The sequence below is a fragment of the Macrosteles quadrilineatus genome, unplaced genomic scaffold, assembly GCF_028750875.1.
Source record: "Macrosteles quadrilineatus isolate MER2022 unplaced genomic scaffold, UCM_ALF_1.0 Scaffold_5__1_contigs__length_97177068, whole genome shotgun sequence".
Taxonomy (NCBI): domain Eukaryota; kingdom Metazoa; phylum Arthropoda; class Insecta; order Hemiptera; family Cicadellidae; genus Macrosteles; species Macrosteles quadrilineatus.
In genome coordinates, this window is record NW_026542598.1 from 67446107 (window position 1) to 67463210 (window position 17104).

At 33.9% G+C, this 17104-nt stretch overlaps 1 protein-coding gene across 1 annotated transcript in view; it reads right to left on the reverse strand.

The window, feature by feature from the left end:
• LOC128994956 (sodium-dependent proline transporter-like) overlaps window positions 1-17104 on the reverse strand; it is a 63223-nt gene that overhangs the window by 4997 nt on the left and 41122 nt on the right. Inside the window, exons 4-13 of the mRNA XM_054419809.1 lie at window positions 8977-9108; window positions 6448-6626; window positions 6159-6259; window positions 4283-4415; window positions 3760-3894; window positions 3246-3349; window positions 2377-2614; window positions 1596-1724; window positions 919-1018; window positions 361-461 (exon numbers count right to left, since the gene is read on the reverse strand). Coding sequence (XP_054275784.1) covers window positions 361-461; window positions 919-1018; window positions 1596-1724; window positions 2377-2614; window positions 3246-3349; window positions 3760-3894; window positions 4283-4415; window positions 6159-6259; window positions 6448-6626; window positions 8977-9108 — 1352 coding nt within the window. The remainder of the gene's footprint in view (window positions 1-360; window positions 462-918; window positions 1019-1595; window positions 1725-2376; window positions 2615-3245; window positions 3350-3759; window positions 3895-4282; window positions 4416-6158; window positions 6260-6447; window positions 6627-8976; window positions 9109-17104) is intronic.

Sequence of the window (17104 nt, forward strand, 5' to 3'; positions counted from 1 at the left end):
ACATTTATGCAGTGCTAGACAAATAGGCCTGATTTATTTGTTGAAGCCACTAACATGAGTTAATGGTCGTCCATACTTGGACAATTGAACTGTGCGAAGTCACAACCAGATACTAAAACTTTTATAGACCCTAAACAGAAGGATTTACACTGGTTACTCCTTGTAATCGTAGTCGTCTTGACGAGTCAATGGCTCAATTGGTAGCAAAGTTGGTTACGAATTTATAAATGTTGTGGATTCTCTCGGCGGTGTCTCTAAAGTTCATCAGTACAATTCATCCACGGGGACAAGGATATGTTAAAAGTGGCTGCCATCCTCTATTTTATAGTCTTAAGTTGTAGCGGTTGATAAGTAACTTACGGACAGTATAACTGGCCCACAGAAGCTCCACGTTACCCTCCAGTAGACGTTAGGTCTGAACCCAAGCATGAATTTTAGATCCTCACAAAGTCTGTTTAAGCCTGAAACATGTGTATTGGAACGTTAAAAGAAGGTTAAATTAACTTACACTCTGACGGTAATAATTTTTTTTCTCCTTTTAGGGAAACATTTCTGGCATTTTTACTGTTAAACGTTGACTTAGTGTTTGACAGATGTCTCTGTTTTAGCTGGTCAATATGTGTATATCCTTGTGAAAAAGAAGGTACTGTAATATCAAATGAATGAAAAGATTAAGCTTACTGTTAAAAATATTATCACCATCATACATTATTGCTGTAAGTCAAACTAATACACCTGAATTTGTTGAATTATCACAAAAAAAGTCATGCTTTATAACATTGCTCAAAACTAAAATATTTATCTTAATAAATTTCATATTTTTTCAACCATTAGTTTTTTATATATTTATCAATAATGATATTTGTATTTTAAAAGTTTGAAATTAGTTATAAATAATGAGGATGGGAAAATACTTACCATACAGCCAAATTAGAGCGATGCATTCAGATATTGCAATGAAGAGAATTGCGATCCCGCCTCCATAAACATCCATTAACGTTAGGACGTAGTTGCCACCCTAGAAATCAATTGATAGTTAAGAAAATTTAAGAAATTAATCAAATAAAAATTGCTCCTATTTTAGATTAAAAATCCACCTAACCAATTAAATATACATACTATAACTACTGAGTGAAACTGATAGCTAAAACACTTTTTCCTTTTCTAAAAGAAACTTCTTTCAATTTTAAATACAATTAAGTAACATATAACATTATACTCAGTTTGTGTCAATTGTACAAGGCCAGCTGACCCTCATAAAAATGTATGTGTTTAAGAATATCTTACATTATTTACTCATCCAAAAGGGGTTGTGTTAGAGAAAGTTACTTACAAAATTGTGTAAAATAAACCTTAAGGGATTGCAATTATCAGCTGTTCTTGGAAATAAAGGATGGTTGGAAAAGCGTAGTCTCAAGCAGTGGGGATTAGGCAGAAAATTTGATAATGTGTAGAAACCAAAAGCATCTTCTTCTTGTAATGTGTATTAATAATACATTAAATTACAGTATTCTTCTTGGAATTAAACATAAATGAAAACAATTATTCTAACAATTGTTATAGTCAAGGCATTCATGTAAACTCAATTCACTCACATATGTCACACAAGTGAGGCCAATGCAGTAACAGAGAACAGCAGTAGCTACACAGAAGGTCAATTTGCGTTTTCTCAAACTTGGAAATTCGTCAGAGATACTCGTCAGCACATTTTCCAGAAGTGCAAACTGCAAAAAGTAAAAAAAAAAAAAAAACACATTGAAGCATATTTGGGTATGTGATTTCATTATGAGATTTCAGACTGCAATTAATTTAATCATTTTTACATCAAATATGTTAATAATGAAAAAGGGGGAGTATAGATACTAAGAATATACATTGAGTCTTTTATTAGGTATTATTGTTAGGATACTAGATTTTTTGCGGTTTTTGGTAGTAAGGCCTCTGAATGTTTGCACTGAGCTCTGCACCACCCAAGGCTACAATATTATTAGCCTACTGGCATGAAATTATTGGCTTCGTCTAAACACTTCAGGCCAATTGTCTTGTCAACTGCCCTCGTAATTGCCCTGAAATTCAGTTGCCTCCAGAAGCAGACTGAGGACAAGAAGGACAACTGGCCCCTGACAATCCTGCAATGACATGATGACAATTAGCAAAGATAACTGTCTCAACAACAGGCATCTTGTAAAGCCGGCTTAACAGAGAAAACCCTTGTTATTAAGTGTATAGATAACTAAAATCATCTGTTAAAGGCATGAGCATTTATTGAAAAAAGTCCAACGATTAAGAACAACTAGACCCGCTTTAGAACCATCAACTACTGACTCAAAATGCCTGTTTGGGATAAATCTTAAGTTTATTCTCAAAAAACCTTACCTCACTGTCAAGTCCCAAGATGAAAAGCATCATGAAGAACAGAATGGACCACAGCTGAGGTACAGGCAGTCTCAGCAGAGCTTCTGGGTAAGCGACAAACGCCAGACCAGGACCTTCCTTGACTACATGGTCTACAGGGACGCCGAGGTCGTGAGCCATCGCGCCCAGTATACTGAATGTGACTATGCCTGAGATCATACTAGTGATTGTGTCCATGACACTCACCACCAGAGCATCTCTGCAAATCAAGTTTGATTCTCATATTTTTATATTTCTTAAACAGTACAAAGTTGTATAGAAAGTCAATAGTTTTTAATAAATGTGGATAGCTTGAATTAGCGTAATTTGTTTGTACATTAGAACAGTCATTCTTTTCTCTAGAGATTTTGGAAATTTAGGGCTATGACCGCTTTTCTGTGTCATTCACCATTTCTCTGATTTCCCTTGCTCACACAGACAATCATGGGTTTCAAAAGAAAACAGTAAAATAATACACTGGTTTGTTAGGAAATATACCTTTAAAATAATTTGTAATCTTATCTAAAGGATTTACATCAAGAGAGGTCAAGAATCACCCTGCAAACTGTTTCAAATATATAGTGACTTTTAAAAGTATTTATTATTTAGTGATCCAAGCAGCAACAAGTTGTGAACTCAGCTTCTAGGAAACACACCCGACAGTAATAAACGTTTAAGTTGAGCTTATGCTAAATTCTTTTGGATATTGGGCAAGTTTAGTTAAACTGAGTATGTTATTTTGCGTGGCAAATAAAATCTTGAAACATTTCAGAGATACAAGAAAGAAGACATCTAATATTGGAATACTGCCATAAAGTTATGATTTGTAGAAATATCTGTTAACCACGTACCTGTATACATTGTTTCTAAAGTCATTGTAACTGCTGTACATTATAAGGCCTCCCATGGACACACTGAGAGAAAAGAACATTTGGCCAGCAGCTGCTTGCCACACCTGAAACAGAATTTTAATTAAAAAGAATGAATCTTATAATACATTTGTTTAATGTGAATGGAAAGTTTAGTTTACACTCTTGACTATTTGAAACTTGAATATGTTTGATCTCTTCCTGCTTTAAAATTGCAGATCTTCCATTGATCCTTCTATTTGCTTTTTTCTTTACTTCAGCTCAAAACCTCAAGACTTGAAGGATATGCAAGGGGGATTCAATTTTTAGGCATTGAAAATAATATATGGCCTTAACGGAGAAATTTATATCTAAGTCTTTTTGTAGTAATAAACTATTTGTGTTCTAGCAGAACGGAGTTCTTTTTAATGTACGTAATAAATTATTTAAGATCATCTCCCATTATTTAAACATTTGATACTGAAATCCTTCATGAGCATTATGTGCAGTACGGTACCTGTATATCGAGCAATTTCTTCCAAGTGGGTGTAATGAAGTACAAGACTCCAGAGATGGCTCCTTCCTGACACAATCCTGTCACTAGGAGGGTGAACAGGATCATGTAAGGGAATGTTGCTGCAAAGTAGACCACCTGGAATATACACCACACTTAGTAACTTATAAGTGAAAAAATGTGTAGTGGCTAAAAGTAAAATATTTGTGTCAGACGTCCATATTAGAACATAGTCAGAAAGAATCTACCATTAGACAGATACATGTTAGGAGAACTCTTCTCATTGACTCTACCTCAGGCAGGAGAACCTTCCGTAAGTGGTACTTCCAAGAAGTGATGCAAAACATTTATACAACTTTTGGCTAATAAAGTAAGCCTTTTGACCGACCACTTAGTTATCAACTACACCCAGTAATTGGTTTAAGCGTTTAAAGTTTTATAGTTAGTTGACACAGTTCATGTAGTTTGAGGTCTTCATAATTTACCATCTTGTATCGAAAATGTGAAAATGTATGAATCAGTCTACCTTTCCTGAAGTTTTGATGCCTTTGACTAAGCACAGGACAACAATGACCCATGAGAAGAGAAGACAAAGGGCCAAATCCCACTTGATGGGGCCGAGGTGCTCTATGCCATCGGACAGATGAAGAACGTGCCTTCTGCAAACAGAGATGCATATTACACAAATGTGTGTAAATTCAATGAGAATGGCTATTTCAATATATATTTAGAGTAAGCACTTAGATCCATGATACAGAAATGTTAGTATATTTCAATGTATTGTCGAGGAATGGTTTGTTAACATAGATACATTACACAAATGTTAGTATATTTTAGTGTTAGCTGTTTTTTTGAATGTCTTTTTAGAGGAGATTAAAGCAATAGATGACTTTGCTAGTCTGTAAATTAATTGTTGTTAAATTGCATTATTTACACCACTATATCTGGTGGAGGTTGGAGACAGTTAATTTGTTGTTGGATTTTACAAAACCAAAAACTAGTTATCCGCTGACTACCAAGACTGAAGATACGTACGCCTGTAATGTATATTTGCATACCTATCAGTCTTATTGGCAAACATGTTACTATAACATAATAACATGTTACACAAGGACAATAACATACTAAATCTTTATCAAAATCGTTCGGGCCATTTTTGAGAGAAGCCATAGATTTTTCTGTTATTTTATGGGTTTTTATGGAAAAATTACCATTAACAATCAAAATCTTGAAAAAATTTAAAAAACTCATGGAGATACCATGAATTAGTACCTATACATGCCAAATTTCATCAAAATCGAACTACAGGTGTGGTCTGTAGCTCTGTACTCATCCACACACACAAAACATCACTTTTTTAGGTTCAGGGGGGGCCAAAACAGACATATTCGCTCAAAATAGAAAATTTTGACAAAACAATACTTTCTCCTTATTGAGCGGAGCGAAGCGAAGCTCTTATACTACACTCCTGCTTTTGTTTTACAAATACTCCTCCTGAACGGCCGAAGCGATCTGCACCAAATTTAGCACAATCGTAGTATTCAACCATGGGAAGGTATAAATCTGAAATGGTACAAATCGGACCACAGGGGTTTTCTCTACATTAATTTAAACTTTTGGAAATTTAACATGGGCCTTATGGGTTAATTGGTTGTCATGACATTATTTGCGAGATAACAATAAAAAGGTAAACAAGAGTCGCAACATGTGTTAGTCAAGGAATCATCTAAATAGCACATTAGAAATACTGTAGGCCTACAGAGAAAAAGGGAATATCAACCGGATTAATATCATTGAGCATAATTTACTACAAAATGAATAACCAATAATATTATGGTCGCCGGAATAAAGCCGATGCACCATTGATTTTAATACGGTAATCCACATAGCCATTCTATTTATGTGAACCAAATATAGGCCTATAATTGAGTTTGGATACTGCAAGTAGACAGTCTATTGTTGTGATCCAGACGTAAGGCGTACCATTGGCAAATAGGCATTTTATTTAAGCGAACCAAATGTATCATATTGATATTGGATACTTTGCAAGTAAACATTTAAGAGAACCAGATGAAACATTGACTTGGTTCCTGCAAGTAGACAATTCATTTACGTGAACCAGACTTATAAATTGACTTTGAATACTTCAAATAGACATTCCGTTTTTGTGAAGCAGATATACCATTGACATTGGATACTGCAAGTATTTAATCTCATTTACGAGGAACAGATGTAGTATTGACTTTAGAAAAGTATTGGATTAATACGCTAGCTCCGCTCAATATTGCAAGCAGACAACTGCATTGTATACCTAGTGTATAGGGGGAGAAAGTATAAAGAATTATATTTTGTAAATACAGTTGACATTGGTATTTTATATTCTCAATGGCTCTTGTACTTACTCCCAATACTGAAGACTGGCTGTCTCCTTATTGCTGCCATTAGTCAGCTGACTCGTAATATTGTGTAAAACGTTTCCTGCGGCTGTGACGTTTGAAGCGTTCTGAAATACAAACAAGACGGAAGTTTGCATGTGACCAATTAATTAATCTGTCTTTTTTCTTTTGTATCTATCAGCTCTTGCTTCTCTTAATTTTTTTCCTGGTAAGTTAGCTAAACTCTACTCTTTCCAAAAAGCCAATGAATGAAAATTAAATAGAAATTCAATTAGTGCTAGAAGTGAAAACATACCTGAGAAGGCGCCTTTCCTCGGACATAACATGTAGCCATATCAGCCCAAGCCGGATCACACTTAGACCAAGGCACCTCGGAAGAGAACGACGACACCATGTAGAACACGGTGTACGACATGATCACATTGTAGTATATACAGACTATCAGTGACACCGTCACCATGGCACAACCAACACCTAAACACAATGAAAACCACAGCCATGGCAAAAATTAAAATCAATAAGAAAACTAACCAGACAACAAACGGTCCGCTGTGACGCGAGTAGTGGAATGGATAACCGCCATGAAAATAAAGTTCATAAAACAATCGATCGATTGTCAATTATTTGAGGAAATAGATCTCAAAGTATACAGATAGGGTTTTAGATGGCAATAATAAAAATAGCGCAAAAAACAACTGTTGTAGATCTCCTTGAACCGAAATAGCCTTTAAATTCTAACAATTGTACTTACTGATAAGATAGTTATCCGAAACGATCTCGCACCCTTTACTTTGGTTGGTGCAGTTTAACTGTGTTCTATATATTCTAGGGTTTTTTTGTTTGTATTTATACCCACTACAAGCATCTTGTCACTATATAATTTAATGTAGATATTTTTGGATGAGATCATTTAATAGCCAAATGGCAAATTCTGTCACAATTTAGAATCAAAACCCCCTGGGATTGAACTAGCGACCTTCAATCTTGACGGCAAGTATTATGAAACCACTCAGCTACCGAGATTAACGAGGAGGCCCCTAACCGTCGATTTCGACGGATTTCACCTAGAAGTAAATATTTAATTTCAACAAAATCAGTAAATATACCCCAATGCGTTTCATTGAATTGAAAAATAAATAACAGCAATTAAATTATACAGCTGATCAAAATGTAAACAATTATGTTCTTCATAAGGATAACATGGGAACTTAAACAGCTACTGGGGCAAAGCCCAAGGGACTTTTTCAAAAATGTATCGCAAATCTACGTGACACGCTCTTTCCAATGAGACGTCAATGGATAAAATCGGTTAAGAAATGGCGGAGGAGTTCAACCGACAAAGTTTCATGTAGCGTATTAATTATATAGATCCATTCAACGCTAAAGTTAATAATATTTCTAGACAAAAGCATTACAAATATTATATTGGAAAGAATTACAAAACAAACCACATTTATGCATTACAAAAATTATACAGGAATTAATCTGTTTATGTAGCAAAAATTAATTTATGTTTCGCTGCTTAAACAAAACCGGTTGGTTCCAGGTTTAATTTGAACTGACATTCAACAATCTAACTGTCACAGCATAACAATCTCTTCCCACAAACAAAACAATTTTGTATTACTTTTGTCAGTAAAAAGTTATTTCGGTGATTAATTACGAACGAGGTGAAGAAGTTACATTTATTGTTTTTCTGCTGTAGAAGTGTTTTTGTGTACATGAAGACTTTAGACATTCAAAGTTCCTCCCGAAGTTTTTACAAATAATCCATTTTTACACTACTGTAATTAGCGAATTTCCCATAGCCTATAGGGAATAAGCTATTTAAAAGCTATTTATTTTAAGAACAGCACAATATAGTTACGATTCTATATTTACAGCTTTTCATAACCTGTAGAGCACATTTTTAAAAATACAACTAACTGACAAAGTGTTGACTTTGCTCAGGTAATCCTCTAAACATTTTTATTACCTATTTTTTTATAAACCCTTGGGATAATAACTTATGTCCATTTGAAAAATAAAAATTTGTAAAATTTTGTACCAAATTTAATCTGAAGTACATTTAATAACATTTAATGTGTAAAGCTACATTTATTCTAACGAGTTCGTAAACCTGCATTATCAGACTATGGGAATGGGGATTTATGGGGTAAAAATTGGGTTTCCCATTTTTGACCCTAAAAACATAACATTTAGCTACTTCTTTCCAAACAATTTTGTGGAGCTTAAAAAATGTAATATATGGAAGCGTTGTTGCTTCTTAGGGAGAGTTTATGTAGTTTGCTTGTTTGTGGAGATAGTTTGATTTAATTTGACATTTGTTTATTTCATTCTAAGCTATCAATATTTCTGTAAAAAAAAAAACACATTACTCTCTCTGTAGGAACAACCTAAGTATTCATTAAAATGAATGTAAATAAAAAAAACATAAACCTGACTATTTTAGGGGAATATTTTTGTGAAAATCTAACCAAGTAAATGGAAATTTGCTTAGTCTGCAGGTTTTATGCGGTGGGGGTATTTTTTATCTTATTACTTTAGCTGAGTAATTTGATGGATCATAACAGTTGCCATAGCACAATCTGTCAGTGGCTCACATAAACTCTGACGATTTTGTTTTTAAAACACTAACAGTTTTCATATGGGGATGGACAGCTCATGAGTATGGGATGTCTACCATATTAGCCAAAAGTTAATGCAATTTAGGAATAGAATAGCAGTTTGGAAAATATGGTATATCTCTCTTAAAGATGGTAATGTTTTGATAAATCACCATCACCAATATAAAAACTACGATAGATGTTTTATTCAAGCTTACCCTTAGCTATAGGACAGCAGTTCCACAGGGCTAAAGGTCCGACACCCCCGAACTGACCGACTGCTAGCTCCAGAAAATACATCGGTTTTCCTGCCAGCGCCAACATGATCAGGTACGGTACTAGGAACGCTCCTGAAACAGAACATCAGCGTTAACACTATGAATAGATCTCATTCCTTAGTGAAATATGCATTTGTTTATATTTTCTGAGAGAAAAACAATAATATTAGTGATTGATTAAACATATTAAGCCCTTCCCGTCAATAAAAATCCAAACTCTAAAAAAAAATTAAAAAGATTAGCGTTTATTTAACATCTCGTAAGGCTTCCACGATCATTAACTAAACTATAATCGTTGAATTGTATGTGTTTTGTAAATTTGTATTTTTTGGAAATAAAATAAATAAATAAAGGAGGACATCCTGGTACCACTTTGTCACAGAAAGAAACTAACTATGTTCATGCCAAATATCATCAAAAGTCGTTACTGTACTCAACTAAAATTACTCAAGTCATCGTGTTCACGGACACATATACATACATAAAAATCAAGTTTTTGTTTCCTAAGGACATCAAAATGAAAAATATGACTAGTCAAGTGTTTAGGTCTTACTTACGGTAATAGCTCCTTCCCTATAGGGAAATTCACTCAAAGTAAGTTAATGCTTCTGAATTAATCTATCAAATTTCTCGATAAATTGTAACTCAGAACTCTAGGGTTTGTTCTCTAGTCTTGTAACCGCAGAGGAAAAATTTTTAACTAACTGTTAAAAAATAAAGACAATTAATATGTCATTTTTTAAGGTATGTAGGGAACAAAGTGTTTTTTTTTTATTTACAATAAATGTTAATTTTGATGCTTTGTAGCAGTCAAACATATATTCTAGGTTGAAAGAATGTTAATATTCACCAAATAAAGGTTAGTAATAAGAAGGAGGCAACAACCACCAATGGAGCTGTGTGGTTCATGAAGGGCTGTTCAAGTATTGACAATAGCTTTTGTGTGAAAAGTTCTTCATAAAATCCTTACAAGCTTTAAATTTATGCAAGCTTTTTATCCTTTTTAACAAAATAAACACTGTAAAAATGTTAAAGTACTTTATATACTGAAAGTATTAAATTATAACAAATAAGGAACTTTTAACATGGTTCCCTAGTGGAATAACCAGTTTCTTTTTTTAGATTTAGGAATGTTTTGTCATAGAATTAAAATCGATCTTATTGTTGTAAAGACATATTGACTTTGTATACAGCAAAGTATTGTAAATCGTATGGCTCACAAAAAATATCATTATAGCCATTACAATAATAAATTACTTAACCTGAAACCTTTGTAAGATATTAATGGTTTGTAACCTAGAGAAGTTGAAGAGCTGAAGTCTCATCTATCATGGTCAGGTGCATGGGGGGGGGGAGAGGGGGAGGTAAGTTTTGGAGAGGGGGAGAAAGATGGTTTAAATCTTGACCAATATCCTCCCCTCTCCATCCCTCTGTTGAATTATAACAAACGAAGTAATCCAGTAACTATTACTTGGCATTTTAAGTTTAAATAAAAATATATGTAATTCCGTCTCCTCAATCAGAGGTGATACTGCACTGCGGCCATTTTGGAGATTACTGCATCTTCGGGTCCGTAGTTAAAATATAAGTTCCTTTAAGCCAGGACAAATTTTATATTTTTTAGCTTAAACATTGCAGCCACCAAGATTGAAAATTTAAAGTTACTTATTGAGGTAACTTGTTCATCTTCTTTGTTACAGTAGTCATAGGTATACTAATTTTAGGCAATATATTTAATTATCAAACCCAAAATCAAATTGGCACTAAATCCAACAAAAAGTAAAAAATCACATTAGATGGTAAAAACTACCAGGGTTTGAATGCTCTTGAAAGCATAAAACAGTCGTACGACAAAAACACAGACAAAATAGTTCAACCAAATATAACGCTCTACAATATAAGTATATTTTGTATCATAATTTTCCTCAAATGTAGTGGTGAAATGGGGAGGAGATGTGAGTTATAATTCAGAGCAGGGTTCCACATTGACACAGTACAATGTGGTGTCAAGTGTGTATTGTGCAGAGTTTGCTGTAAATGTTACTGCTTTTGTCCCTCTAACGCAATTACATACATACTATTGTCGCTTGTATTTTGTGAGGCATGTTGGTATTAAACATTTATTTCTACGGATAATGTACTTGAAAAAGCTATCACGGTTGAAAGTGTAAATGAGAACCTTGGTAATTTTTGTTTAAAGAATCTACAGAAAAATGATAATGAATCGTTTGCTAAAAGCTTAATGATAAACTAATGAACAATAATTTGAAACGCTGTTTTGACTACAAAAATTAAATTTAGAATCTTTAAATCTTATATTAGTGGACACTAGAGTCAACATACTCGTGTTTTGTATTCTCTGTTTTCCATGTAATATAAAGCCATCCCGTGGAGCCCAGATTGACAGGCTTGGCACAGTGGGGAGTAGCTGTGTCTAACATCTACATCTGGTTAAACGTTGAAATTGAAGACCAGCTGTGTTAGAGAAATATATTGTCGGAATTATTAATTTTGTGATTCAACACAACACTTAAATCAATAATATGCATTTTTTCAAAACATAGTATGAATCAATTTTTTAAATTTTTTGGATTACTAGCTGCTGTACTCGTGCTTTGCAACGGGAAGAGGACACAAAATAGAAACACTTTGATCTTTACATTTGTTGTATAAAAAAGTTGCACATCCACCAACGCTTTTAGAAACAAAATTCGTCTGCTCTTTAGTATCTAGTGACAAAAATTAGGAAAAAATATTCTATAATGAAATTTTATATTAAAATTAATAGTACTGCACCCTATTGGTAGACCTTATAACTTGTTAATGCCATTTAATATCATAGAACCAACTTCTGTATTTGAAACAGCTGACGAAATGGTTTTATTCCTTTTAAATATGACTAGTGTACCTGTTGCTCGAATTCGAGCAATTGCGAAGCATTACAGGCGACTCAAAGATTATGGAAATACTCACGATCTACACAACAGTTAGATATAATCAAAATCTTTTGTAAATATCTTATCTTTTTTCAAAAAGTTGATCTTGTTTTTTTAGTGTTTTTAATGTAAAAAAAAGAACATTATTTCTATTTCTTTTACTTGGTTGTGTTCTATGACTTTTTCTATGTTTCCATTGTTTGCAAATCGGTTATTTAAATGATTGCTCAAGAAATGTAGCATAGTGTTAATTCAGTTTTATTTTTAGCCTATATCAAATTGTCCAAGATTTCTCGCTCTTTTCCATTGTAATAATTACACCAACCCAAGTTTCGTCTACAGATGCAATATGCCAAAGAATATCACCTACGTACAATCTCCAAGAAGTGGTAAAAAAGGCAGAAACCAACCCATACAATAAAGTTAACTCCATTAGAAATAATTTTAAAAATTAATGTGATATTAGGAGTTTCCCCTGATTTGGTAATAGAACATTATATTGCAAAACATGACACGATGCAGAAGAAAATCAATTTTAAAATCAGAAAAATCCGTTGCAAATACTGTACTTCATTTTGACAAATTCAATAAATCACAATTTAAATATTAACACCTGTTGCATTAAAAAGTAGTGTAGAATTATGCATATGGTCGTAATGTAAACAAATCTGAAGAGGCAACTTTAAAGGCTTCTGGGGCAGAGCCCCAAGGGAATTTACCTCTTTCCTCTTTTGATGGCTCATCTACAGACAAAGACCTTTCTTTAGAGACCCCTACCAAGTTTCTACGCCCAGCCGTTCTCTCAAATTAACTGTGACAAAAACCCCGTTTTCCTCCATAAGAATAACATGGGATGGGAATTTAAAGGCCACGGGGGCAGAGCCCCAAGGGAATTCGCCATGTTTCTCTTTTGATGGCTCATCTACAGACCAAGACCTTTCTTTAGACACCTCTACCGAGTTTCTACGCCCAGCCGTTCTCTCAAAATAGCTGTGACAAAGAAAAACAGTTTCAAATTAATATATAGATTACTCATAAGGTTAACATGGGAAACTCAAGAGCCACTGGGGTGGAGCCCACGAAAGGACTTTTGAGATAAGAATGCGTCTATATGTTAATCGGGAATGTGAGCTATCATCACACCAAATTTCAGCCCAATCCAACCAGTATTTTTCGCGTTTACTTGTCACAAACATACATACATCCATACATCCAAACTTTCTCATTTATAATATTAGTAGGATAAATAAACTACAACTAATCTTACTGTAAAGTCTAAAGTTTGTTTTAATGAGTGTGTTGAAGCTGAAAAAATGTTGCTCGTATCGTATTCAACTCTTTGATAATAATTCTAGAGGTCATGATGTGGTGTTTTTGCTGACAAAGAGTTAAGCAACTACAAAACATGGACTGTGTTTGGTTTTCAAATTTTTTTTTATGCAAGTGTGTAAAACATCACACAATTTTTTAGTGTAAAATAAAATATAATTAGAGGTCGTCCAGTGGTTGAAAACTCGACCGAAATTATGTAATACACAGACTTCTCTATTTTCACCGCACACTGTAAATAAAACATGTGATTGGAATTTCTTCTATTTGTTTTGATTTTCTCTTTATGTTTTGATGTTATACCGTCACCAACATGGCAACCCATGAGGCCCATGTTATTTAAAAAAAATGTTTTGCTTATTTTTGAGCCTATTTTATTTTATAAAGGGATTCTGCATACCTACTGGATATAAATATCTTTCTAACAGTATGCGTAAATGTTCCCCACGAACACGAGCTGATAAAAAAGGTTTTAAAGAAACATGCTTGCCTATTAACATACTGTATAGATATTTTAATATTATAATTACAGTAGTCACTTCAATGTCCCGGAGGGCACGGCGCAGACTAGGCAAAACTGATACAGTATGTGTATTGCATCATTCAAGCGAAGGCGCACGGTATAAAAATTGAATAGGCTTGTGTGATACCTTTACTCTTTTAAAATGAATGTAATAGTTTTAACATTCTGTAAACAGTAGTTCAATTTTAATCAGAAATGTATTAGCGTTGATTAAAATTTAAAATCTAATACCACAGAGTATAAAAATAAAACCAGATATTTTGAGGTTAATCCCGATACAGTTTTCTCCTCTCGCAGCCGATCAACAATATTGACATTTCACAGATGTTACGCTTTACGCAGCGCTTCGTTAAGTTGAATCTGTCAATTTCGCCTCCGTGTTCGAAATTTATTTACTGAAACTCCCATAAATTTCAGTTTTCTCGATTATATCACCTGTAAAATTACACAAATGAAATCGCACAGTTTCTTTGCAATGATGTTAATTTTTCAGAGTGGTAGGTTTGTTTTAGTATGCGATTTTTAAGAACAACCATCAACTTTGGATACTGCTCGTAGATTTGGCCTCCAAAGACTTCTTCATAGATTACAGTTTCTTTGAATATTGCAAGTATACGCAAGTATAAGTTTGATTTTTTACGTTTTTTACGTTTGAGTGTCCTAATGATCACTAAATATTTTGTTTGTTTTGAAGTAACATTTTCAATGTCAACATTACTCTTTGATTCAATACCGGAGGAAAGAAGCATATTAGAGTACAAGTGACGAATTCATTAAATAAACCCTTGCATTGGAAGGCCATCTTTAATTTAGTACATTAACAAGAACTCCATTCATTCATCATCACATTTTTCATTTAGTTTTGTTGGTAAAACAGTTGACCCACAAACACGACAAATCTGTTGTGAGGAAAACTATGCTCGATTTCGAACACTAGGGTCGCACGTGCAGGTTAGTTTGTCAATACGACAGTTAGAATGGATTCACTGAGATGACATTGCAGTCCCGGCTGTTTCAGCTAATTGCAATAATCTGTGCTGTGTATGCATCAGGTAATACACAGCATCCCCTCTCCTCTTAACCACTCCCCCTCTTTCTCTCCTCCCTCCCCTTAACCCCTACCCTTATCCACTCCTCCCCTCTCCTCTTCTACTACCCCTTCTTCCATCCCTCCATCCCAAAGCTGTATCGCACACTTCATCACAAGCCTGATGAGGCCACTTCACTAACTTTGCTCTTTTACGGGGTTTTTCAAGCGACAACTGTGTTACTTTGAGACTGACACTAATAAGCTGCTTTATTAATTTCTACTTGAACACGTTGTAGGGAAGACTTAAGTGCATGCGTGTTTTAGAAACATGTTTACTTACAGTTTTTTGATTTACCAGGCTTTTATTTATTTATGTCTTTCAACGGTTACACGATCTTATTTGTCTATCTTAAATAAAATACTGACCAAGTGTTCGGTGATATATATGAAGTGTGAATAAACAACCTATAGGAAATCATCTTTGAATGATCATTTTGGCATGAGGTACAGAATAGTAATCAGAAGGTAACAAATGTTAAATTAATATTTATTAAATAATGGTTAGCTCCTATCTAATCTATCCGGTTGTTCCTCACACTTAGCAAGAAAGCATAAAGAGAAAAAATTAATATTACGAGTGATAAATAAAATAAAATTTTCCAAACTAAACAATAAATTATATTAATATCCAATTAGTTAATGGTTAAGCTACAAATTGGAACATTCGTTTTCCAGCCTTCCTCTTTTTTATGTATGGCCAAAACGTACTCTTTCATATGAGATATATCCCTTTATTTTTCCTTTGGATGTGTGAGCCCAATGCCTAAGGTGGCATTTGCATTAATGGGTCGTGAATTATCGCACACTACATCCATTGGTGATAGGTGAGATTTGAACTCATGGCATCAGGTTATGAGCCATACTCTTTAACAAATAGACCAACAATCCAACATATCACGTAAATGATAGTTTTATGTATATTAGTAGGCTTACACTTTGTGCTTAAAAAGGCAATACAACGAAATAACTTAGTATCTTTGACTAGTCCTACCATTACATTGGGCCATAGTGTGCTGAAGCCAAATACAATTGTCTGTGTATATCATGCTAAGGCAACTAGGCAACTTATATATAGTATTTTCATATCCCCATCTACTTTATACCTTGATAAATTTACTTGAGAAACTATAACTCATTCAACTAAATTCGTAAAAAAACATTCGACACCAACATGTCCAAATTAAAACGATGACTACTTCACCAGCCAAAGTGAATATTATTTGGATAAACAGAAAACATGAAAATGCTATTTGTTTTGGAATCTGTAACAGGGGTTGTATAAATCCAAACAAGATGAGACAGGAACGCTTCTTCAATTCTTGTCACTAATATATCCTGAGGCCACCCTCCCCCCTCTCTCTCCTCTCATACCCAAACGCCATTCCGCCCACATCTAATCCTTCGTCGGTATATAGGGAAACTAATAAATAATATTGACTGCTTAAATAACATCCTTCAAACATGCGTTGGAGGCACACTTGTGGGTGTAAGATGTTTTCCAGCATAAATGTATTTTGTCAGACAAGTCGGATGAATGTTAAAGTAATTCTTACGATTGAATAGACTGTTTGTTATATGCAAGGAAGGGTCGTTAAAAAAGAACTGTTAAATCGTAACAATTGTACGTTAACTTTTTATGCTGAAAAGACACTATATGGTAAAAATCAAACCATGCTACACTTTATTGGCCTGCAGTTCAACTTACCATTACCAACTACCATTTTGTGTTATTTCACAACTATTATAAATTTTGCTAGATAGTATTGAAAACAGTGTTATTAGCATGTATAAAAACTTCGCCCGTTTTTTGCAAGGATAAGAGCCTAAAATAATAATAAAAATAAGTTCTGCAACCGTTATACAAAACCGTTAGTATTACGAAAGATAATAGGAGTTTGTGCACTCCATTCGACGTTATTATAGAATAAATAACCATACAACTTAGCTGTATAAAATGTCAAACTAATATTATAAATGAGAAAGTTAGGATGTATATGTATGTATGGATGTTTGTGACAAGTGAACGCGAAAAACACTGGTTGGATTGGGCTGAAATTTGGTGTGATGATAATTTTGATAATTGTGATTTAATTTAAGCAATATTGAAGTAACATAAAAGATATTTCCCACCTAAAAGATATTCATTTATATTAAATAATAATCAGTGGATTTACAGATTCAAGTTTGATA